This window comes from Schistocerca serialis, chromosome 6 (assembly GCF_023864345.2).
Source record: "Schistocerca serialis cubense isolate TAMUIC-IGC-003099 chromosome 6, iqSchSeri2.2, whole genome shotgun sequence".
NCBI lineage: Eukaryota > Metazoa > Arthropoda > Insecta > Orthoptera > Acrididae > Schistocerca > Schistocerca serialis.
In genome coordinates this window covers 177523112-177547615 of record NC_064643.1, presented here as the reverse complement: position 1 = coordinate 177547615, position 24504 = coordinate 177523112, and the positions used below count along the sequence as shown (strand labels likewise).

General features: G+C 41.2%; 1 protein-coding gene across 1 annotated transcript in view; it reads right to left on the bottom strand.

Annotated features, from left to right (window-relative positions):
- Positions 1 to 24504, bottom strand: part of LOC126484730 (hemicentin-1-like) — a 191250-nt gene that overhangs the window by 141028 nt on the left and 25718 nt on the right. Inside the window, exon 2 of the mRNA XM_050108325.1 lies at positions 8543 to 8668. Within this exon, the coding sequence (XP_049964282.1) occupies positions 8543 to 8668 (126 nt within the window). The remainder of the gene's footprint in view (positions 1 to 8542; positions 8669 to 24504) is intronic.

Below are 24504 nucleotides of genomic sequence, written 5' to 3'. Positions count from 1 at the left end.
AATTTCGAATTTCTTTGAAAACAGTCAGAGCATACCACTCATCTTTATTAGCATTAGTCGTTGGATATGGCGTGAGGGTTTGGGCTCATTGATTGCATCTCATGAAGCCACTTTCGTTAGTCAAAGGAGTTCAACCAGGGGTGCTACAAAGATTAATGGGCGCCTCCTGCACTACCCTGAAAGATGATCTAACTCTATGTCCACTGGATATGAAAATAAGGAAAAGGGGATTACTTTATTGGTTGAAGAAAGACTGAAATTGAAGTACGAAGGATAGTTAGAACTCAGAGTTTGTTGATGTTGTGAGTCAAGAGATACGTGATCGGTTGCAAATTTTTTATTTATATTAGTCATGAAGTCAAGACCACACATGAAATCTTCTTTATTTGAACTAATTACTAGCTAAGAATCTAGCCATCTTCAGGCCATAAAACAGTCTTGATTAGTGTTGGGTCCATTACGGCTTCACACATAGCTAAAATCTTTCTTAAAATGACAACTTCTGTACATGATATAATTAAAAACACCTTTTCATTATTCGTGGCCAGTGTAATTGAACGATGGTCATAAATCAAAGGCATTAAGCTGTTGTTGTTGTTGTGGTCTTCAGTCCTGAGACTGGTTTGATGCAGCTCTCCATGCTACTCTATCCGGTGCAAGCTTCTTCATCTCCCAGTACCTACTGCAACCTACATCCTTCTGAATCTGCTTAGTGTATTGATCTCTTGGTCTCCCTCTACGATTTTTAGCCTCCACGCTGCCCTCCAATGCTAAATTTGTGATCCTTTGATGCCTCAAAACATATCCTACCAACCGATCCCTTCTTCTAGTCAAGTTGTGCCACAAACTTCTCTTCTCCCCAATCCTATTCAATACCTCCTCATTAGTTACGTGATCTACCCACCTTATCTTCAGCATTCTTCTGTAGCATCACATTTCGAAAGCTTGTATTCTCTTCTTGTCCAAACTGGTTATCGTCCATGTTTCACTTCCATACATTACATCCATACATACATACATACATTCCATACATACAGCATTAAGCTGTTACATCTTAGAAATTGACACAGTCATCATTTACATCATTTGTAGCAAGTAACTGTTACCTGAAACCAGTTATCATTTCAAATAAAGTAGATTTCGTGTGCGACATTCACTTCATGGGTTTTCAATACCCATCAAAAAAATACAAAGAAGTTAATACAAGATGGCGTATTGCAACAATAGCGAGATGAACGGTACTGTTGAGGCACCGGAAGATAGACATACGAATTTCACTCTAACATCAGGAAGACTCTAAAAATGGAATTTCAGCAGCCGTCGAATGGACTGATTCATCAGCTGACTGGTCATGGCCCGTCTGCTAGGTACTGCACAAAATCGAAAGGCAGACTACTGATACCTGTTCCTGCCACAGTCTGGGCGTTCCAGAGCACACACTATGGGACTGCCCGCTCTGCGATGGTGCAGCGGGTAACGGTCGCCAGGCCTTAAGGACGCCGGTCCCCAAAGGAACACTGAGGAACGAGTCAAAGTGGCGCATCTCTGAAGATACTGTAGCCCCGGTATCCACGAAGGCCAAGGAAGCCTTCACAAGGCACGAGAGTATGCCGCCATCCCGGCTATAGGAGGCACTCTGCAGGTGGAGACAAGACAGTTGAAGTCGACGACCTCTTAATGAAATGGTTTTTGAAAGATATACATTGCGTTGGTACAAGTGAAACGTGCAGTTGCTTGCATAGCGGAAACGCTGCTGAAGTGCTGCGCCAAGCTTAAGTCATCCAGCAGATAATGACTGTTGACCGACGCACTGTGAGGGTGGATCCGGCAGCGGAAACAAATATGAATAGTTTATATGCAACCTGATAAATGACCATGAACAGAACAGTATCTGTGGCACTGAGGTAGTATTAATAGCTGGATTACTAGTTAAGATATATTTGATTTAAATCGGAGTTTCGTAGTGTCAGATAATAATTGTAGCAGTTGTATTTTGTAGAATTCTCATTTTTTAAAATATTTGTATGTACCAGAAACAAACAAGGTGGCAGTGATAAAATACAGGGAGTGCAAGGATATTTACAATTTGTACAGAAACCAAATGGAAGTTATAAGAGTCGTGAGGCATGAAAGGGAAGCAGTGGTTGAAAAGGGAGTAAGACAGGGTTGGAGCCTATCCCAGATGTTATTCAATCAGTATATTGAGCAAGCAGTAAAGGAAACACAAGAAAAAATTGGAGTAGGAATTAAAAATCAGAGGAGATAAAAATTTTGACATTTGCATGACATCATAATTCTGTCAGAGACAGCAAAGGACTAGGAAGAACAAATGGTTTAAATGGCTATGAGCACTATGGGACTTATCTTCTGATGCCATCAGTCCCCTAGAACTTAGAACTACTTAAACCTAACTAACCTAAAGACATCACACACATCCATGCCCGAGGCTGGATTCGAACCTGCGACCGTCACGGTCGTTTTGTTTCAGACTATAGTGCCTAGAACCGCTCGGCCACACCGGCCGGCGCTTGTAAGATCAGTTGAACGGAATAGACGGTGTCTTGAAAGGTGGATATAAGATGAAAATCAACAAAGAAGGATCATGGGATGTAGTCGAATTAAATCAGATTATACTGAAGGGATTAGATTAGGAAATGTGACACTTATAGTAGGTGAGTTTTGCTATTTGTGGAGCAAAATAACTGATGACGGCCTAAGTAGACAGGATATAAAATCTAGACTGGCTATGGCAAGGAAAACGTTTCTGAAGAAGAAAAATTTGATAACATCTTGAATAGATTTAAGTTTTAGGAAGTCTTTTCTGAAACTATTCGTATGGAGTTTAGCCATGTATGGAAGTGAAATATCGACGATAAATAGTTAAGACAAGAAGGGAATAGAAGCTTTCGAAATGTGGTGCTACAGATAATGCTGAGGATTAGATGGTTATATCACATAGCTAATGAGAAGGTACTGAACAGAATTGGAGAGAAAAGAAATTCAAACCAACGAAGATGCATCCTGGAACTGTGCGCTATCCAGGCAAGCAGCCAGCTAAACACACAGACACTCACATAGACGCCAGGCCGGCCAGTCTGTGCAAACTGCGGACCCCCCCTCAATCCTGACCGCGTCCTCCCCCCCCCCTCCCATCCCCCTCCACCACACACTCCTGCATCGCCAGTCACCACCATAATGCGAACAAAACAAAGCTAGGGGCAGACTAACAATACTGTGTGATCAGCGCTACGCGGTATGAAAAGTCTCGTTAAACTGTATGCGGACTGTGTCAGCTCACCACCCACCTTTCAGCGTCGTGATGAACTAATTTCAGGTCGTGCTCTGCAAAAATTAGCAATGCGTGTAATAAATTGACAGTATTAAACCTAATTGTGGCAACCTGAACAAACAATTGTTACTGATTCTGTTCGTTGTGGAACCTCTGCCACTGTGCATCTTCGAAATGACATTATGATTGCATAACTGGCTGAATTTCTCACCATTGTTTGCTTTATGGCAGTCTCAGAAGCTAGTTCCATTGTCACACGTGCTTATGCGAATTACACAGCATGAAAAATTAAGAAGATTTTTATATATCGATTTTGAGAAAGTATGATTATTCAGAGGAATAATCAAATAGCTAATGAGTTGTGATAGCGACATAACAATACGTTTAGGTATTGATCCACACTCGTAATAAGAAGACATTAAATTTATCTACTTTGCCGTATTTCTCTCAGACATACATACAGCACAACAACTACGATTAACATCATCTATTTAATAGTACTAGCCGAGGTGTAAGTGTTGTCTTACGTAGCTATCACAACTGTTCGTTGGAAAAGCGTTTTGGTTATATGATAGACCCTGTGAGTATTCTCATAACCTATATATATATATATGACTTAAAAAATTGTCGCTGTGCTATTTTTACACACCTATGTGTTGATGCAACTTAGTTCTAGATATTGAATATGGTCTAATAGTCGAGACAAAGTTGACTGGAATACTCTCTTTCAAATTGGAAGGTGACAGGGGTCAAATAAAGGGAGCGAAAGACTATTTACAATTTGTACAAGAACCAGATGGCAGTTAAAAGAGTCGAGGGGCATAAAAGGGAAGCAGTGGTTGGTGAGTGAGACAGGGTTGTAGCCTATCCCCGCTGTAATTCAATCTGTGTATTAAGCAAGCAGTAAAGGAAACAAAAGAAAAATGTTGAGTAGGAATTAAGATCCATGGAGAAGAAATAAAAACTTTGAGGTTTGCCGGTGACATTGTAATTCTGTCAGAAAAGAACCTGGAAGAGCAGTTGAAAGGAATGGACAGTGCCTCGAAAGGAGGACATAGGATGAACATCAACAAAAGCAAAAAGAGGTTAATGGAATGTGTCGAATTAAATCGGGTGATGCTGAAGAAATTAGATTAGGAAATGAACACTTAAAGTAGTAGATGAGTTTTGTTATTTGGGGAGCAAAAAAACTGATGATGGCCGAAGTAGACATGATATAAAATGTAGACTGGCAATGGCAAGGAAAGCGTGTCTGAAGAAGAGAAATTTGTTAACCTCGAGCATAGATTTAAGTGTCAGGAAGTCTTTTCTGAAAGCGTTTATATGGAGTGTAGCCATGTATAGAAGTTGTAGTGGGACGCGAAATTGAAGCGTCACCCATCCACCAGTGTCAACCCAGTTTGCAGGTGAATATAAGTTTAATTTAGTGTTTTGTTTATGTATTTTTGTAATATTTGTGAATTATCTAAAGTTTTGTATTTATTTTTTATGTTTCATGTACGGAGACGGCGGCGCAACGAACGGAGACAGCATCTTCACTGCCGGGACCAGAGAGAAAATTGCTGGCCACTATACGTCGCGGGTCGACAGCCGAAGAGCAACAGAAGATCCTGAAACCGAGTTGTTGCGTCGTGATTCTAAAAACTGAAAAAATAAGAATTTGTAATGTTTCTACAACAATGACGTCATAGAAAGTTTAATCATGTTGTAAATGTTCAGTCCTATCTTGTCAAGGCTCAGGTTCACGTCTATATGTAGGAAGATAATAAACTAGTGGATGCTACTAAAGTTTAAATACGTGCTCCGAGAATTTATTTATGAAGAATTATCTTAATGAATTACTTATTTATTTGACAAGATTATTAATTTTGACAACGTTCATCGCGTGTTTGAGTCTTGAGAGTTTATTCAATGTGGCTCTAAAATTTATTAAAGCAGATAACTTGCATTAATATAATTTCTGGGAAGAAACAATCGACATCTAAATTGAAAAAAGTTTGCGCAAACCAACTGGACTGCGCATACGACTCAAATGATGAAGTTTTAATTACAGTTTCGTTCAAGAACCATTCAGACACAATTTTAAAAAGAATTTAAATAATTTTGAAGTGTGTTGTAACTGACGTAGGTGACGAAGTCTGCACATGGTCATATGTCAAAAGAAAATCATTTATACAAAACTTACGTCGCTACACAACAAAGTGTAACATCAGCGATAAATAGTTTAGAAAGAAGTGAGCAGAAGTTTTCGAAATGTGGTGCTACAGAAGAATGTTGAAGATTAGATGGTTAGATCACATAATTAATGAGGAGGTACTGAACAGATTTTGGAAGACGAGGAATTTGTGGCACAACCTGACTAAAAGAAGGGATCGATTGGTGGGACACATTCTAAGGCATCAAGGGATCACAAATTTAGTACTGGAGGGAATCTGGAGGGTAAAAATCGTAGAGGGAGACCACAACATGAATGCAGTAAGCAAATTCAGAAGGATGTATGTAGCAGTAGTTACTCGGAGATGAAGAACCTTGCACGGGATAGAGTTGCATGCAGAGCTGCATCAAACCAATCTCTGGACTGAAGACAACAAGAAGAACATATATACACGATTATTCTAAATGATGGACACATTTTGAAAAATTCGTATGTATTCAAGTGCGAATCCAAAATGAACAAAATTTAAACCAATGGAAACAGGAACTTCCAAATTTTTTTGCGGGTGGATGGAGATGATTTCAGAAATGTCCGGTAGAGTTCGCGCGGCAATAGGACCGTCATTCCGTTTCACTGTCAGTTGTGAGTGAAATGACGACTGTGGAGCACAAGGTTTTCTGCGTTCTTGAGTTCGCGAAAAGTGAGTCGCGGGCATTTCGTACCAAATTCGGTATTCAACCACCAGCTCACAACAGCATTTGCCGTTGGTTTAGGCAACAGACTGGGAATGTGCACAAAGGGAAAAGCATAGGCCGACCACGTGTGTTAGAGGTTAATGTCCGACGAATTAGAGAAAGTTTTGTGCGCAGTCCCAGGAAGTCTACAAACAAAGCCAGTCGAGATCTTGGAAAATCCCAACCAACCGTATGGAAAGTTGTGAGACGGCGTTTGCTGTAGAAGCCTACCGATTACAAAGTAGTGCAGGCTCTCAACACCAATGACAAAGAGAAGAGTCCCGAATCTTGTGGTTATGTGCTAACACAGATGAAGCGACGATCCACCTTAGTGGAAGCTTCAATAGACACAATGTTCAGATATGGGGTTTGGAAACTTCACATTCACCATTACAACACGAAAGAGACTCATCGAAGATCAACGTGTTCTGTGCCGTATCCTGTACAAAGGTTTACTGACCATTTTCTTTGCGGAATTAACTGTAACGGGAATCACGTACCTGGACTTGTTTGAATAATGGTTGTTCCCTCAAGTTATGGAAGATTCCCCGGACTTCATTTTCCAACAGGATGGAGCTCTGCCTCATTGGCACCTTGACGTACGAAGCTTTTCCTCAATGCTGGATCGGTGGCAGGGGACTTGAGGATCTGGCTCTGCACTTCTGGCCACCGAGATCTCCTGATCTCACACTCTGCGACTATTTCTTACAGGGTTATGTGAAGGAAGCTGTTTACGTCCCGCCTCTACCGACCAGTCTGAACGATCTGCGGAGCCGGATCACTGCTGCCGTGCACTCAGTAACAGCAGATACGCTTTCACGTGTGTGGGTCGAGTTTGGCTACCACGTCAATTTCCTTTGCAGGCAACGGTGCCCACGTTGAACGTTTATAACATTTATCACATTTCTAATTATCAAATAATTATTAAAAACTAATTAATTACAAATAATTAAATTTATTAAATTTATGTCAAGCATTATGAAAAAAAACTTTGAAACTTCCTGTTTTCATTGGTATAAAGCTTGTTCATTTTGGATTTGTACTTGAATAAATACGAAGTTTTGAAAATGGGCCCATCATTTAGAATAGCCCTTTATATTACTGTTCACAAAAATGTGACTGCATGGCCAATGTTAAGCACTCCGTCGTCAGGCCGCAAGTGGCCCATCGGGACCATCCGACCGCCGTGTCGTCATCAGTTGAGGATGCGGGTCGGAGGAAAATTTCGAAATTTGCGGTAGGATCTTATGGGACTAAACTGCGGAGGTCATCGAGGTCATCGGTCCCTAAGCTTACACACTGCTTAACGTAACTTAAACTAACTTATGCTAAGGGCAACGCATACAGCCATGCCCGAGGGAGGACTCGAATTTCCCGAATTTCCGACGGGGGTAGCCGCGAGAACGGTGACAATACGCCTGAGACCCCACGGCTACCCCGCGCGTCGCGGACAGGGGGGGGGGGGGGGGGGGGGGGGCGTGTGGCCAGCACACAGCTCTCCCGGTCGTTATGATGCTTTCCTTTGACTAGACCCGCCACTATTCGGTCGAGTAGCTCCTCAATTGGCATCACGAGGCTGAGTGCACCCCGAAAGATGGCAACAGCGCATGGTTGCGTGGATGGTCACCCATCCGAGTGCCGGCCACGCCCGTTAGCGCCTAACTTCGGTGGTCTGACGGGAACAAGGTGTATCCACTGCGGCAAGGCCGTTTCATGGCCAATGTTCGCTTTCCAAATAACAGGTTCTAATGCGAATAACAAATAAATAAAACGAAATTTCCTGGTAGATTAAAACTGTGTGCCCGACCGAGACTCGAACTCGGGACCTTTGCCTTTCGCGAGCAAGTGCTCTACCATCTGAGCTACCGAAGCACGACTCATGCCCGGTCGTCACAGCTTTACTTCTGCCAGTATCTCGTCTCTCGTCTCATTCTGGAAACAAATAAATAAATAACAATGCTGCTTTCAGCTCTTAAGAATGGGCTTCAATTTATTGAAATTGTCCCCAGCACAGCTGGAGCCGTCATAAAGGTGAAGAATGTGAACTCTCTAATTATTGTCCACTAACAGGTGTCCAGATACTTTTGATCAGTAGTATATTAAGACCCATCTAAGCACATACACGACGAGAGTGGTGAGAAATATTGAACCTAGCGGTCTATGCGTTCTGGTGAAAGCAATGAATAAACTGTGCCTATTGTTTTGGCCCAGTCGGGCAAATCCTCAGGCAGTGTCGATAGTGGGCGTAGTTATCTCACACTTTCTTGTTGCTCAATAAATATTTGTCATGATTTCATAGTGTTTACAAATGGAAGCACCCAACAACTTCAAGCGTTGGAAAGCGGTGGCGCAGTTTGAGCTCACCTGTCTTGGGAAGATCTCCAGCGAGGGCGAGAAGCGCACACAGGTAGAGGGACAGCTGGGTCACGCTGGGCGTCGACCGGCGGCCCTCAGAGATGGCCGGCCCCCAGCACCGATGTGCCAGCCAGCCTGCAAACAAAACACACAGATTTGCTACGTGGCGGAAGTCGGGCCTACTTGTTACATTACTGGAGTGGCTATAGAGTTCGTAATTACAGGAAGAGATGGTGATCTGAGTGTAAAATAAAGAAGTGTGGAGAATTAAGTAGGAGAAATAAATTAACCAAAGAATTAATTAGAAAAATCTTATTAGTTATTAAGAACTAGTAGTTGAATGTCGAGTCAGTGAAGCCAGCTATCCAGCTGTAGTGTGCCTCATACCAGTGAAGAAATGTTGACCTGTCCTCGCATAGGGCGCTGATCCCTAACGTATGGCTTCATACTATGGTGACAGGACCAATCATTAGGACCTTGATGCCACCTTTTAACTGAGTTAGTTTTTAATTACGAAGAGCGGTCAGAGGCAAACAGATCAGTGTACGTCTCCTCTATTATGGGTAGTGGTGCTCTAGTGGGTAGAGAAATATACTCGCGTTCTTGAGGTCTCTTGTCCAGTCCCTGGTAGGAGAGGGGAATTTTATTCATTTCTGTCTTTTCAGGGCGGTCAGACATTTACTCAGCCTGCTGTCTGAACGATCTCTGTGGAACTTAATCTAGAACCACTCCTGAGATTTGTCGTCCGGCATCTGGCCCAAATGTGACTTCGACGATTCTGGCCCGTGGTGCTATGTCCGGGCCAAATGCAGACATCATGGGCCCGGCCTGTGTTAGGACTGTTGCGATTTATGGTCTGTCCCTCCATACACAGAACAAGCCAGGGTCGTGATATTTTCTTATCTCCTTGTATCATACGCAGTTACATGTTACTCTTGGTTACATTCGCAATTCAAAATATAAGTTCTTAAATATTAGGAACACCCCCACAAAATGTTTTCAAAACGTAAATCTGGTGAGAACAGTGAGCGTTACGTTGATATCTGTGTTACCTATAGTGACATCATATATGTACTATACGATAACAATGCAGGCGATTAGTTATTGAGAATGACACCGCTGGCGAAGATCAGCTATCAGAGCCCTGCATTTGGAAAGAAATGCCTAATACAAAATAGTCCAAAAAATCTGGAACTGCTCAATAACTCCCAGAGTGAAAGAGGCAACGTTTCATAAGGTAGGAATAAATAAAAGACAACGACATACATTTAATTTAGTATCTGATAACATATTGTGGTAGAATTTGCAAACGACAACAATTCGTACCCAGAACAAATACGAACCAGTCCAAACAGAATACGTAGAATCGACAAGAATCAGTCTGTAAATAAATTAAAAGATATTCTGCTTCGACTATAATAACCGCGCAGGTCAAAAACACAGAATTCAACTGAACTGATCGAAGAGCGCTGTTATAGGAAGTCCATATTTACATAAACAATGCTACTGAAAAGATATCAGCAAATTACATGATGTTTGCACATTGCAAATAATGATCTTGTTGTTGATAATTCTTCCGGGTTATATGGCCGTGGTGCATATAACCCAGAAGAATTCTCAACAACAGTACCGTCCGGTCGTGAAAGCCTTCAATGAATGATCTTGTTGCCATTACAGGAAAATTGAAAAAAATAAGGTCTATATGTATCTGAATGAAACATTTAAGGAGAAGAATACAGTGAAACAAGACATTACTGTTGAAGAATCGATTATGAAATATAAGGGAGGCATATCTTGCAAACAATTCACTCCTTAAAAAAGGGCACGATTCGGTATTCCATTTTGTGAAGTATGTGAGTAAAATTTACGTTTTCACTGTAACTTTAAAATAAGTGAAGGCTATGAGAAGATAAATTATGATAGTACCTCCAAACTTTTTGTCAAAGACGTATCTCAGTTGGTGTGACACAGAATACACGCTTTATAGCCAGATATATTTGTATTCTTCATCAAAATTATTTATAATACTATTCCACAGTCATAAAACAAATGTCATTGACACAGTACGTGTGAGTACAAATAATATGCCAATAGATTTTTGTAAATTATAATCAAAGAAGGAGCAATACAGAACTAGGAGCTGCAGTCGAATACTCGCTGTAAAGTGGAAAGAGTAGCGAAACAATAGAAATGGTACACGAGCATCCAATCACACTTGGAAACAAAGTTGTGCTATTGGGTAAAACAAGGGAATTACTGGAATTGATCGGCAAGACCACGTATTATCATGCTTCCCAATTGCGAGAAAATATATGAAATGATATAGAAAATTTGTTTATCTATTCGACACTGTTCTTTTCAATTTCTACATTTTGTGCAACAAAACAAATAATGGAAAAAACAGAGTTACATTGACTACAGGATTGAAATAGAAGAATAATTACAAAGAATATACCAAAACCAAAGTATTGGACCAAAGTCGTATCAGCCCAAATAATATATTTATAATGGCGGCGGTCCCTCCTGTCCACCCATGACGTCACACAACACTTCAACCCTTGGAAATGAAGGGAAATTTTTTTGGGAAACAGGTGACCTGGTCTACCTCCACTAACCTAGATCCCCCACTCCTACCCAACTCCTATGACGTGACCCAACATCCTCCACACACTCACCCACTTATGTATTGGCAGGAAAAGACTCAATCTGTGCTGAGCTGCAGGAGAGGGAGGATGTGGGGTATTTATTCATTTATTTTGGTTTTAAATGTGTTCTTGGCGTTGTTATCGTGCTGGTGGAGTGTCCTCCACAGACCACCATCATCTGCTCCCGCTTTAAAATGATCACACTCCCCACTTTTCCAATCGCACATGTGTACTTTCGCCACCAAGTTTTAAGACTGACTGTCCTAGTCCACAATACTGCCACCAGAATCTGCTACAGACTATTTTATTGCCACACACCACTTTGTGCCCCCCCCCCCTCTCCTTTCTCGACTTTCCGCTGCTTGTCTGGAGGCAGTGCCAGAGATAACAAAATTTCAATTTACTACACCTACTGAGGTGTTCATCACTTTTCTGAAACTCTGTGCGAGCTTAGTTTATTTTCACTGCTGCAGTCAGAGATATTAAGGCACTTATTTATTTTCGTCACTTTCTAAGCATATTTCTACGATGAGAAACACGTATTAGTGTCTAAGCACGGATGGGAAAATTAGAACAGTTAAAGTTCTAGAAGTTGATGACATATTTCGAAATCCATAAAAGATTGCGAAAATAACACAGGCACACAAATGATCGAATATCTAGAAGAGTCTCCTATAATTCTAAGGACTCTCCAACATATGAAGAAAATGAGTGGAATTTTGAATGAATTTTCGATGTCCTACAGCTGCTGCTCTGGACCCACAATGGTGGGTGGAGAGTGGCAGCATCCCATCTGTCTCAGAACACTCGAACAAAGAAGATATCACGTGACTCTCAGACGTGATGGAACTTTCCGTAGCTACCTTGCCCCTGTCCTGCTGGAATCAGTCTGCACAAGCTCCTACGCTCCCACAAAGAATGTCTTGCGACTCCCTGATGTCACAGAACTTCCGGTGAATGGATCATTTTTTTAGGTTCTTACTGAATGTCCCCTGCTAAATGGTGCTGCTGGTACGGGAGCACTGTCCTCTACTTTCTACGGATGGACACATTCCGAAAAATTCATCGGAAAACTATTTTGTACATATCGAAAAACGTATAGCAGTCATATTGCACTGACAGTTGAACAATGCGTAAGTAGTGTACAATCATGAAATACGGAAACTATCGCCAAAGACACATAGTAAATTACCCTGCTCGTTTAGTTTCGAGGACCGCTTGAATTTTTGGACCTGAAACCGATTTCCAATTAGGTTATATCACCACAAACGCTTGTACCACCATACCATATTACAGTAATAAGCAAAATTCGTATCCTTCATCATGTAAAATAATCACTTCTTCATCCTTCATATACGCAGTCATACATATGTCTTCACGACACACAGAAAAAAAAAGAAAAAGAAAAACAGAAAGAGCGCTAGACATCCCCCACAAGTGTGGTCGATCATCCACCACGGCCAACGGTCACGAGGCAACTGGCCCCACGTGATTGGGGTGCCTTTCGCAGACAGTGGTGACTGTCGAAACTCTCGTACAAAGGGTGGCTGGCTCTTCCGGCACAAAGGCATCCACTAGTAGTATGGTTTCCGTCCACTAGGCCTGCTTCCTGCTGTGGTTTCTGCAATGATATGCAACCATCTCCATCTGGGATTGCAAGAATATTTACTATCTGATCTATGTCAATCGCAGATTCATGTACAGACCTCAGAACCAATATCAACCAAAATATTCCATTTTACACTCCAAAATGACGATACTTGTGACGCTTTTATGCTGAAATCATCGAGTACCATAAGTAAATTTCCATAATTTCATGTGTTTTCATGTGATTTGGCGAAATATCATACCAGCGATTCGGTTGTTCTCTGGGGAGTAATCGTCCAGTGCAAACAATCGCCATAATGAATCTTCACAAATGTTGCCCGAACTCTTACGTGAATCGGCTGTAAAGCCGCGAGTAATAAGTATAATGGGCAGGGCACTATGAATATAGTGCAGGAGAATAAGTTGCGAATGTGGGTCTCACAGGAGGCGTGCCTGAGATAAGCCCATGCAGTCGAAATATTCCTATGTGTCCTCGGTGGCTCAGATGGGTAGATCGTCTGCCATGTAAGCAGGAGATCCCGGGTTCGTGTCCCTGTGGGGGCACACATTTTCAACTGTCCCCGTTTACTTATACCAACGCCTGTATGCAGCTAGGGGTATTCATTCGTTGTAATTTCGTTCTTACATTTGTTTGTTAATTGGCTCTCGATATACAATACTTGGATAAGCGTGTAAGTACTGGGTTTGTATCTAAACAAATAATTAACACCACACATATGCGTACTACCCAAGTGGATATACGCCACCCTAGACGGAATACAAATCATGGTCGGTTCACTATCGAATAGCTCGTAGGGGATAATCTGCCCCTTCTGCTACATAGCTCCTAATTATGCTTGGAGGTGTGAGGTTGGTGCACCAATGTAAATGATTCAATGGACTGTGATACTGCTATTATGGAGTTGTGCCTCATTGGAAGAAAAACGTGACGTATTTCTCACGAATCATTATGCCGTTAACGAAGACTCTCACATCATTAGACTGTCGTATTGCTAGCGAAGTAACCATGGAAGTACCATAAAGGAGATTAGGACACATTTCCCTAAGCAGTTCCACGCATTCTCTGTGTTGCAGTATCGACTGCAATGTTTCTTACAGTACACCGGAACATATCGGTGATGTCTTTCCAACCGTTTATGCCACGGGAGCGCTGTTGATTATCACACAGTGCCGGACGCTTGTACTTTACAACACTTGTCTGAGACAGTTTTGGCGAGGTGCAGCACCTTCTGCAATCGTGATTGAAAATACCTGCAGTCTGTTCTAGAATCTGATGGGCTAGAAGACCTAAATATCAAATAATATCCTAGAACTGAGGAAAATTGAGACACCTAGCCGGTGTAAGTGCAGGCGTACCACAATTCTTAGACGCTATATACATATAAACGATAACTGCACTATTTGTACATGATGGAGTGTAAAGTTACTATGGTCAGTGATCTGATGTTTGCAAACAAAATTATATGGGTTGGAAGCGAACAGATCACTTCCTGTCGTAAGAGACGTATAGGTTCTCCGATTTTTGTGTGGAATATTGTGATTTCAACACATGCCCAGCCATAGGGAAATGAAAGGTTTTATAAAGAAATCTATGTCCCGCCATAGGAAGGATATAGAGAAACGTGTAAAATTGGTATTTCCAGAGCCACTGTCGTCATAAGGAGGTATTTCCGATTCTTCTTTCTTTGTCGAATGTCACCAGATTGGTACTGTGTCTGTAATATTTAATTGTAGTTACATTGATGTATATGTGCGTGTTTCTCTAGAATGACTCCACTTGGCGTATAGGTGTATGGCCGATCGTTGGAACGAATGGACATTTTCGGCGTAAGGCGTCAGCCACCACTGAGCCTCCCGAACTGGTCAGGTAGATTACGTGTGTGCAGTTGACTTAATGAATAAATAGTGAAATAATAGTATGTACTGGGTAGCCTATGTAATCGCGTATGTTGCGATTTTTATCCTCGGAATATTTTCATAAGTTACTTGAAGATTTCAGCATGAAAGTGCCACAAACATCGTCATTTTGGCGTGTAAATGGTCATGTCGCAGCAAATGTTGGTTTCGAGATCGGTAATTTAATTCGCGATTGATAAATCATTTCTCATCGACAGAGCTCAGATGATATATAGTCTTCTAATCCAAGAGTCTGAAGATAGTCGCAACTTGTTGAAGAAACCACGGCAGGAAGCAGGCATGGACAGAAGCAATAACATTAGTGGACGCCTTTGTGCAATAGGAACCAGCCCAGCGTTTCTGCACTAATTTGGAGCGTGACTACTGTCAGCAGAGGACACCACTATTGCACATAAGACCAGAGTGTGCGGGACCAGTTGCCACGGTCCCCGTTGTGGGTGACCGACCAACCATGCGGGGATGCCTAGTTCTGCTTATATTTCTTTTATCCTTGTGTCTTTGCGGTGTATGTGTGAGTGTCTATACGCAAGATGAAGAAGTAACCATTTTGTATCGTGCAGGACACAAATTTTGTTTATTAATGCGATATGGTATGTTGGTACAAGCGTTTGTGTGGTTACAACTCCCTTTCACGCCGAGAAATCCAGTCTTTCCTTGACAGTAAGAGAGTCGTATAATTGACCTGTCTTTGGCGATAGTTTACACATTTCATGATCTGTAGACTAATCCTGTAGGCTTGTCATTTCAATATGACTGCTGTATATTTTTAGATCGATACAAAATAGTTTTCCGCTGAATTTATCGAAATTTGTCCGTCTGTAGAAAATAGCGGACCGTGCTTTCACACCAGCTGCAGCATTTCGAAAGGAAAATTCACTAAGAAACAATCAGGATGCTCCATTCACAGGAAATTCCAGGACGTATGAGAGTCACAAGACATCCTTCGTGTGGGGTTTAGGGGCCGCTACTGAATGGTTCGAACAAGACCGGAGCGAGGTATCTACGGAAAGTTCGATGACGTCTGAGAGTCACATGATGTCTTCATTGTTCGAGTGTTCAGATACGAGTCCAGACAGGCCAGCCTCCTCTGTTTCAGACAAGTGGGATGATGCCATTCTCCACCTACCATTGCAGCTTTAGGGCATTTCCAAAGCAGGAGCTGTAGGACATTGAAAATTCACAGAAAATTCTGTACCACAATGCTTCAACTACTACGAGAATCTTGTAGATATTTGATCTGCTTGGTGTCTGTGTTATTTTTGCAAGCTGTTATGGGTTTCGAAATATTCTTGAACTCTAATACACTACTGGCCATTAAAATTGCTACACCACGAAGATGAAGTGCTACAGACGCGAAATTTAACCGACAGGAAGAAGATGCTGTGATATGCAAATGATAAGCTTTTCAGAGCATTCACACAAGGTTGGCGACGGTGGCGACACCTACAACGTGCTGACATGAGAACAGTTTCCAACCGATTTCTCATACGGAAACAGCAGTTGACCGGCGTTGCCTGGTGAGACGTTGTTGTTATGCCTCGTGTAAAGAAGAGAAATGCGTGCCATCACGTTTCCGACTTTGATAAAGGTCGGATTTTAGTCTATCGCGATTGCGGTTTATCGTATCGCGACACTGCTGCTAGCGTTGGTCGAGATTCCATGACTGTAAGTAGAATACGTAATCGGTGGGTTCAAGAGGGTAATACGGAACGCTGTGCTGATTCCCAACGGCCTCGTATCACTAGCAGTCCAGATGACAGGCATCTTATCCCCATGGCTGAAACGGATCGTGCAGCCACGTCTCGATCCCTGAGTCAGGGAGGTTTGCAAGACAACAGCCATCTGCACGAACACTTCGACGACGTTTGCAGCAGCATGGACTATCAGCTCGCGGACCATGGCTGCGGGTACCCTTGACGCTGCATCACAGACAGGAGCGCATGCGATGGTGTACTCAACGACGAATCTGGGTGCACGAATGGCAAAACGTCATTTCTTCGGATGAATCCATGTTCTGTTTACAGCATCATGGTGGTCGCATCCGTGTTTGTCGACATCGCGGTGAACGCACATCGGAAGCGTGTATTCGTCATCGCCATACTGGCGTATCACCCGGCGTTATGGTATGGGGTGCCATTTGTTACAGGTCTCGGTCACCTCTTGTTCGCATTGACGGCACTTTGAACAGGGCACGTTACATTTCAGATGTGTTACGTCCCGTGGCTCTACCCTTCATTCGATTCCTGCGAAACCCTACATTTCAGCAGGATAATGCACGACCGCACGTTGCAGGTCCTGTACGTCTGGTCATTGGTGGCCGAGCAACTGGGTCTTCATAATACGCCAGTCACTACTCTTGATGAACTGTGGTATCGTGTTGCCATCCAAGCTCTGTTTGACTCAATGCCCAGGCGTGTCAAGGCCGATATTACGGTGGTTGTTCTGGGTACTGATTTCTCAGGATCTATCCACCCAAATTGCGTGAAAATGTCATCACATGTCAGTTCTAGTATAATATATTTGTCCAATGAATACCCGTTTATCATCTGCATTTTTTCTTGGTGTAGCAATTGTAATGGCCAGTAGTGTATTTAACTGTCGTGATTTTCCCTTCTGTTGTTAGACAGTGATGCGGGTATCCCACTGTAGAGCTGTTCTTCGAAATGTGAGGAATGTATAAAATAAGTGTCTTAACATCCCTGACTACAGCATCGAAAATGAACTAAGCCTACGGAACGTTTCAGGAAAGTGATGCCCCTCAGTAGCTGTAGCACTCTGAAATTTTTTTCTCTCTGGCAGTGCTTCCCGACAAGCAGCAGAAATTCGAGAAGGGCGCGAAGTGTGCGCAGCGGAAAGTAGGTTGTGGCTGTAGGACAGTTTTGAGTGCCTTTAACTGGTGGTATTGTGGATTAGGGCAGTCGTTCCTCATACTTCAGGGCGAACGTACATATCTGCGATCGGGAAATGTGGTGGTGGGGTTGGTGGAAAGTGGACGCTGGTGGCGGCGGAGTGCGAAGGACAATCCACCAGCAGGATAACACCACCAAGAACACAGTCCTCACCAACATAAATAAATAAGTATCCTACATCCTTCCCCTCCTACAGCACAGTCAGCATATTTTCCTGGCAATTCATAAGTGGGGGAGTGGGTGGAGGGTGCCGGTGTCGTAGTAGCAGTGGGGTGAGGGAGTTATGTTAGTGGAGGTAGCCCAGCTGACCTACTTTCCAACACAAAAATTCTGCCACCCATGGAGGGGATGATTAACGTCATGGGAGATCTGGGAGGACCACCGCCATTTCGAATAAATTATTGGGGCTCGTAACGTCTTTGTTCCACTAACAAAAAGACTATGGAAGACGAGTATCATACAGAGGTTTACCAGAGAAACTGCATATGAAAAACTGGGGCGATTTTTCTAAATGCATTCACACAACACGATCAAAATAAAGGCCATCACAACTGCGTAAAGTTTGCACGGAAAATAAAAATGTCGTGAAACAATGTGAGAATCCAAGAGACGCCAAGTTCCATAACATGCACCCGTATTTTTCAGAGGATACCACACCCCTGAAAATTATTTACTTTTCGTAAAAGTGCTAATTATATGAATTGTGAAAACATTCAGGAGTTTGAGATAAATGTTATTGAGTTACATTATATTATATTGGTCTATAATACATTTTTTGACATTTTTATACAAGTGTTGTAATTACTTATAAGATTTCTCACAAAACGAAAGCAGTTGGATCTTACACGTGTACTTACATTTTATAAATCGAAAGCAGTTGGATCTTACACACGTACTCACATTCCATAAGTCTAGCAGGACTGGTAAAACGTCGGATCTATTTGCTGAATCATGGAATGGCTCTAAGTCCAGGCGATCGTGTTTGACTTTTGGGCCCAGCTCGTTGGAACTTATAACGTTAAGTGGTTAAGACTGTTGTCTGGACGAGTCCGGCTGGTAATCCGGAGCCACAACCTTTTGTTTCTACCTCATCTCCCCTCTGCTTTAGCTGATGACGAGACGACTATGGTAAAATTTTTAAACTCTTGATTAGTTTCTTGACTCCAACCCGAGGCTTCATTTGTGTTAGGGATTGAAAACCCATGGAGCCAAGATCGCACGTGAAATATTCTTTATTTTAATGGGTTACTGGTTTCGCCTAACAATCTCGCCATCTTCAGATCTAAGACATGAAAAAATGTTCTCATGTTAGCAACATACGACAGCTTACAGAACTGCATATAATGCTGTAGTAGGATTCAAGAGTATATAAACGAATTTATTTCAGAACACATACTGTAAAATATTTTTGGTTACTGTTGGTGCCCCTATACCTTCACACACCTTTAAAAATTTTCTAAAAATGACGCTCTCGTATACGAAATAATTGTAACAGCTTTTCATCGTTCCTGACCAGTGTAATTGAAGGATGCTCATGAAACTGAAAACATATGTTAATACAAAGAAGAGGTAGTGAAAGTAAAACAATATTTGCGTTAGGAACTACCCGCTAAAATGACTAAATGTAAAAGATATAGTCTTCCCAAAGGCGTAATCACGTTACATTTTACTAACTGACACAGTTAGTACTTACATTATTTCGTAGAAGAAATCATCATATAATATTAATGTGATGTGGTACATGTGAATATTTTTGCAGCTGACTTCCGTTACAATCTACAAGAAACGAAACGTTCGGCTTATACATAGAATACCTATGAGCGGCCGATACGGTCGTGAAATCGAGACGGACAGCTGTAGATTTTGACACGTTTCTTGAGTAGAAGACCGTTAGGAGGTTTTAGCAGCTGACTATATAGTTTGCATTAACTCTACATGTTCTAGTAACAATTTAAGGAAAGAGATTGAAATGTGAATAAAACCAAGTAGTTGACGTAAATACGAACTGTATTGTTAGCCGAAACTAATTACCAACCTCAATAAAGATGATTTCATGTGCGATCATCATCAGTTAAGTGTGAGCTTGATAACTTAGAATCGTGATGAGGCTGTGTAAGTCTCCGACCTAACTGAAGCAGTTAAACATTTTCATTTGCAGAATGATATAGAGTAGGGACTGGTAGGAGTTTAACGATTTCTTTACTAATTCAGGGGTTTGCTTTTTTCCACTGGTACTTTATATGTGGAAGAGTGATCTCCTCGAGATGCTTAATTTGCGTTAGAATGTTTCCTTCCCTAGTGTGAATGCATGTGTTATTGTTTCTTCCCATGCGTGTAATTCTTTTTCTTGATGTAGTTCAATTTTTAATCTTGAATTTTCTGTGCTTCTGAAGCTCGCTTTGATCATACGTACCATTTGTTGCAGCGAAAAAATCGAGTCCTCAGCTTTTCCCATTCGTTAATTAACAAGCACTGCTGTATTACTCTCTATATTTTTCGAACGTGTGTTGGGTACTTAGTCAATTTTTCAATCATTTATGTTAATTCGCGTGTAGGTACCTTAGTTATATTCAGAGTTTGTTTCTTCCCATGCGTGTAATTCTTTTTCTTGATGTAGTTCGATATTTAATCTTGAATTTTCTGTGCTTCTGAGGCTCGCTTTGATCATACGTACCATTTGTTACAACGAAAAAAATCGAGTCCTCAGCTTTTCCCATTCGTTAATTCACAAGCACTACTGCATTACTCTCTATCTTTTTCGAACGTGTGTTTAAGTCAATTTTTCAACCATTTATGTTAATTCGCGTGTAGGTACCTTTGTTGTATTCAGGGTTTCCGTATTTTTATCTTTTGGATTTGACCCTTTTGGTGCCATGCCCTTTCTGTATCAAATTTTCTCTAGTCTGCCGGGGCATTTGCTGACCCTTATATGGCTTAAATTTGTCAGCTCTCTTAAGGTACAATTTAAAGTTTTGGAAGGTAATTTAAAACCATTCTGTAAGCTCGGAGATTTAAATTTGTTTAAACATTTTTTACCAGCTACCACATTTGTGCTAGTCGTTGTTACACTTTACCTTCATAAATCTTGCTTTAAATTTGTCAGGTCTCCTAAACGATTGTATTAAATATCGGCTCTGTAATTTAAGCCCATTTTGTTAGCCTGCTATCATTTTGCTTCATTCTTCTAAGAACTGCCGATTTCTAAAAGATTATTTGTGTTTTGCTATTGTTGTTTTTTAATGAAATTTGTTTAATAAATGTGAATGAATTTGCAAATAATGAATGACGTCATAGCCTGGGGCATTTTCTTTAATCTGGCTTGTCGGTGCTTAATAGCCATATGGGCGTATTGACAGTTCCTTATCGTCGTTTAATTTATGAACGTTGATACCAAAATCATATAACATGCCGTGGTGTACACTAGCTGGCTTCATCACTGAACACACAGCAATATTTAATTTAGTGTTTGCCACAGCTAGCTACACAGATGAGTCCATTACACAATAACAACAACAAAAAACAACAACAGACACGCAAAGCGGTCAGAAACAGTCTGAAAAGCTTGTAAAGATGTTGCAGGGTAGGTTGTGCTGAAAACAGAATCGCAACTCTGCATCTTTTTCGAATTAGTTAGCATATGAGTTAGCCAAGCAGTTCGTTGCGTGCGCAAATTCAAGTGGCTCTCCAGGTACTATTAGCATCAGTTGTTATCGTAGTGCAGCTGATAGAGCTCGACACTGCTCAGCCTTAGCTTGGGTTCGAATCTTGTCAGCGTCCCATGTCCAATTTTTCTATCGCCCTGTTGTTCGGTTCTAGGGAACCAAAGGAAGAACGTCTCTGGCGTCACTGTCCCTGGCGGTCAACTTGAATTTTTCATGAGCAACAACATGATTAGTTAATTTCAATGCTAATTAACTCTGAAACGCCGCAATGTGTCTATTTTTTCTTGACACTTATTCCTCAGCACTCTGAAAAACCCTTATAAGCTTTGGAGATTGTATGTGACCAACTTTTATCACTAATTAGTTTTAAAGAACGGCAATAATATCGCTGGACGCGAGCGAGCGCAGAGAGAGAAATGGAGAGAGAGAGACTGCCTTTTCTGAAGCAATATTTATTATGAAACAATGATCAATCATGAGTGTATGATTCACAAAACCCAACGACAGAGAGCATTACAGTGAGTGGTGTCTCTTGGTACATCTCACATCTTGTGTTACTAGTATGTAACCAACATTGGATTTTATTAACTACGAAGAATTCGCGTACTACTAATTAATATAAATGCACTCTATTATTCGTGGATTTCCAGTTCATTTATCGCATTCGCATTTTGTTCCACTGCTGTCTAACTACACATTTGTCGTTATTTATGGAATTTAAGTTTCGGTTTAACTGTTATTGTTACCGTTGTGATCTGCAGTCTGAAGACCGGTCTGATGCAGCTCTCCATGCTACACTATCCTATGCGAGCCTTTTCATCTCCGTATTAACTACTTCAACCCACATCCTTCTGAATCTGCTTACCGCACTAATCTCATCTCTCTCTCTGTCTCTCTCACACACACACAAACACACACACACACACACACACACACACAAACACTCTCTTCCCTTCAGTAATAAATTGGTGAACCCTGATGTCTCAGAATGTGTCCTATCAACCTCTTCTTTTAGTCAACTTGTGTCATAAATTTCTTGTCTTCCCAATTCTGTTCAGTACCTCTTCATTAGTTACTGATCTACCCATCTAATCTTCAGCATACTTCTCTAGCCCCACATTTCTCTTCTTGCCTAAACCGTTTCTCGTCCATATTTCACTTCCATAAACAGGTACATTCCACAAAAATGCTTTCAGAAAAGACTTCTTAACACTTAAGTCTATATTCGATGTTAACAAATTTCCCTTCTGCAGTAACGCTTTTCTTGCCGTGCCTGTAAAGGGTTTATATGCTTTCTACTTCGGCTATCATCGGATAGTGCCACCCAGATAGTAAAACTCATCTACTACTTTAAGTGTCTTGTTTCTTAGTCTAATTCCCGCAGCATCTTCTGATTTAATTCGGCTACATTCAATTATCCTGGTTTTGCTTTTGGTGACGTTTATCTTACGTCTTCCTTTCAGCACATCGTCCATTCCATCCATCTGCTCTTTATTTATTGTTATTAACAACTGCCATTCTTGATTCTTAATAAATATTAAATTTTTGGCCACTGTTTAGCTGGCGGCCGTAATTTATTATTACCTGTTATCAAACGGTCATAGTTTCAGTTACATATACAAATTTACAGCTAACTACACTGAATTATTGAATGCCTTACTAAATTTCTTTCCGATCTTTGTACACGTGGTAGTTATCAGTGCAATAACGTCCAGGTTAGAAACTTTGCTTGTAATCTCTCTGTTGGCATTATTCTTCGGAATACATGCCTTTTCCATAAAATATTGAACGTTAGGTAACACAAGTCATCAAATGGTTAATATACCGAAGAGAGTTGGCATGTCTGCGAATCGCAGTTTGTTAACAGAGCGAATAGTGGTCATATCATTAGCAATACATGAGGCAACTACAGCAGTTGAAGAAACAGTCGTTAAGTAAACTGAATGTAATATACGTTCTACTTGACAAATTTAAAACTGACGGAAAACCACTGATGTGGGCAACTGTAAGGGGCCATTACAACGTTGCAGTACAGCTGATTTTCTATTCGGGAAAAGAAACTAGGACCCAAACTTATTTGGGACTTCATTCGGCAAGGTACGGTGAGGTTTGATGTCATCTCATTAGTATCTGTAAGTGCAAAGAAGCCTACTTAATTGGAGGACCAATTGAACTGAAAACTACGCGACAGATATTCATGTGGATAGCTCTGCAATTATTAATGTAGGTATTTACGTTGCACATTTTGTCCTCAAAAACGCTGAGTGTAGATGATTGTCCTTGTACGCAGCTGGTGTTGTGTAACTTCTTACGCACATTTCAAGGTTGAGGTTATGCTTTTGTAAAATACTCGAAATGATCATTAGGCCACATTTTTACAGTAGAATAGTAAAAAAGAGTTCTAGTTTAGCTTGCTGTGAACTTCTCGAAGTATGAGAGTCTACGCAATACGACACTGTTCGTCTTTGTTACGCTTCATAACTCAGTGTTACTGCTCTATTTTTCTATATTCTCTTTTGAAATCACGCTAAGTTAAGGGGTGACAAGAGTAAAATATCGCCGCAGTCGTGTAGATTACTGATACAAAAAAGAAAATAAAGCCTTTGAAACATTATTTGAATCTGATAAGCCTTCTACTGTAATGAAAATAATTAATCAAGTGCGATTGAAAGTACCAATTGACAGTTCTGGCGCCACAGTTGCTACTAGTCCTACCCAAATCCTATATTTGCTTTGTATTGTCTGAGCAGTGTTGCAACTTACAATGCTAGAAGCTTATTGCTTTTGCCTACTGAAGACTGCACTGCAGGTTCGTGGATATTTCCCATTCAATGCCTTCATTTGCATCCTACAATTTAAAGCTGCTAATCACTATTAAAATGTAAAACTGGATGACAGATGCCATATTCATACTCGCAGTGATAGGATGTTAATTATAGTCCGCTCTGGGTTTCCTGTACACTGACCATAATGCGCCCTTGATACTGAGACAATAGCAGCAGCTCTCTGTGACAATGGTCGTTGCAACACCGCTTGATCAACACCGTGCAAACAAACGTAAGGCGACATTCACACAGTGAGCATAAGCACTACAGGTCTAACATCTCCTGAGACATTTGGCTGACGTCGACAAGCGTAGCCAGATGAGTATAAAAATTACTGAAATCTCATCAAAACACGCATATCATATGGGGCATTATTTATAACTTTTTACTTATTTAATTATCAAA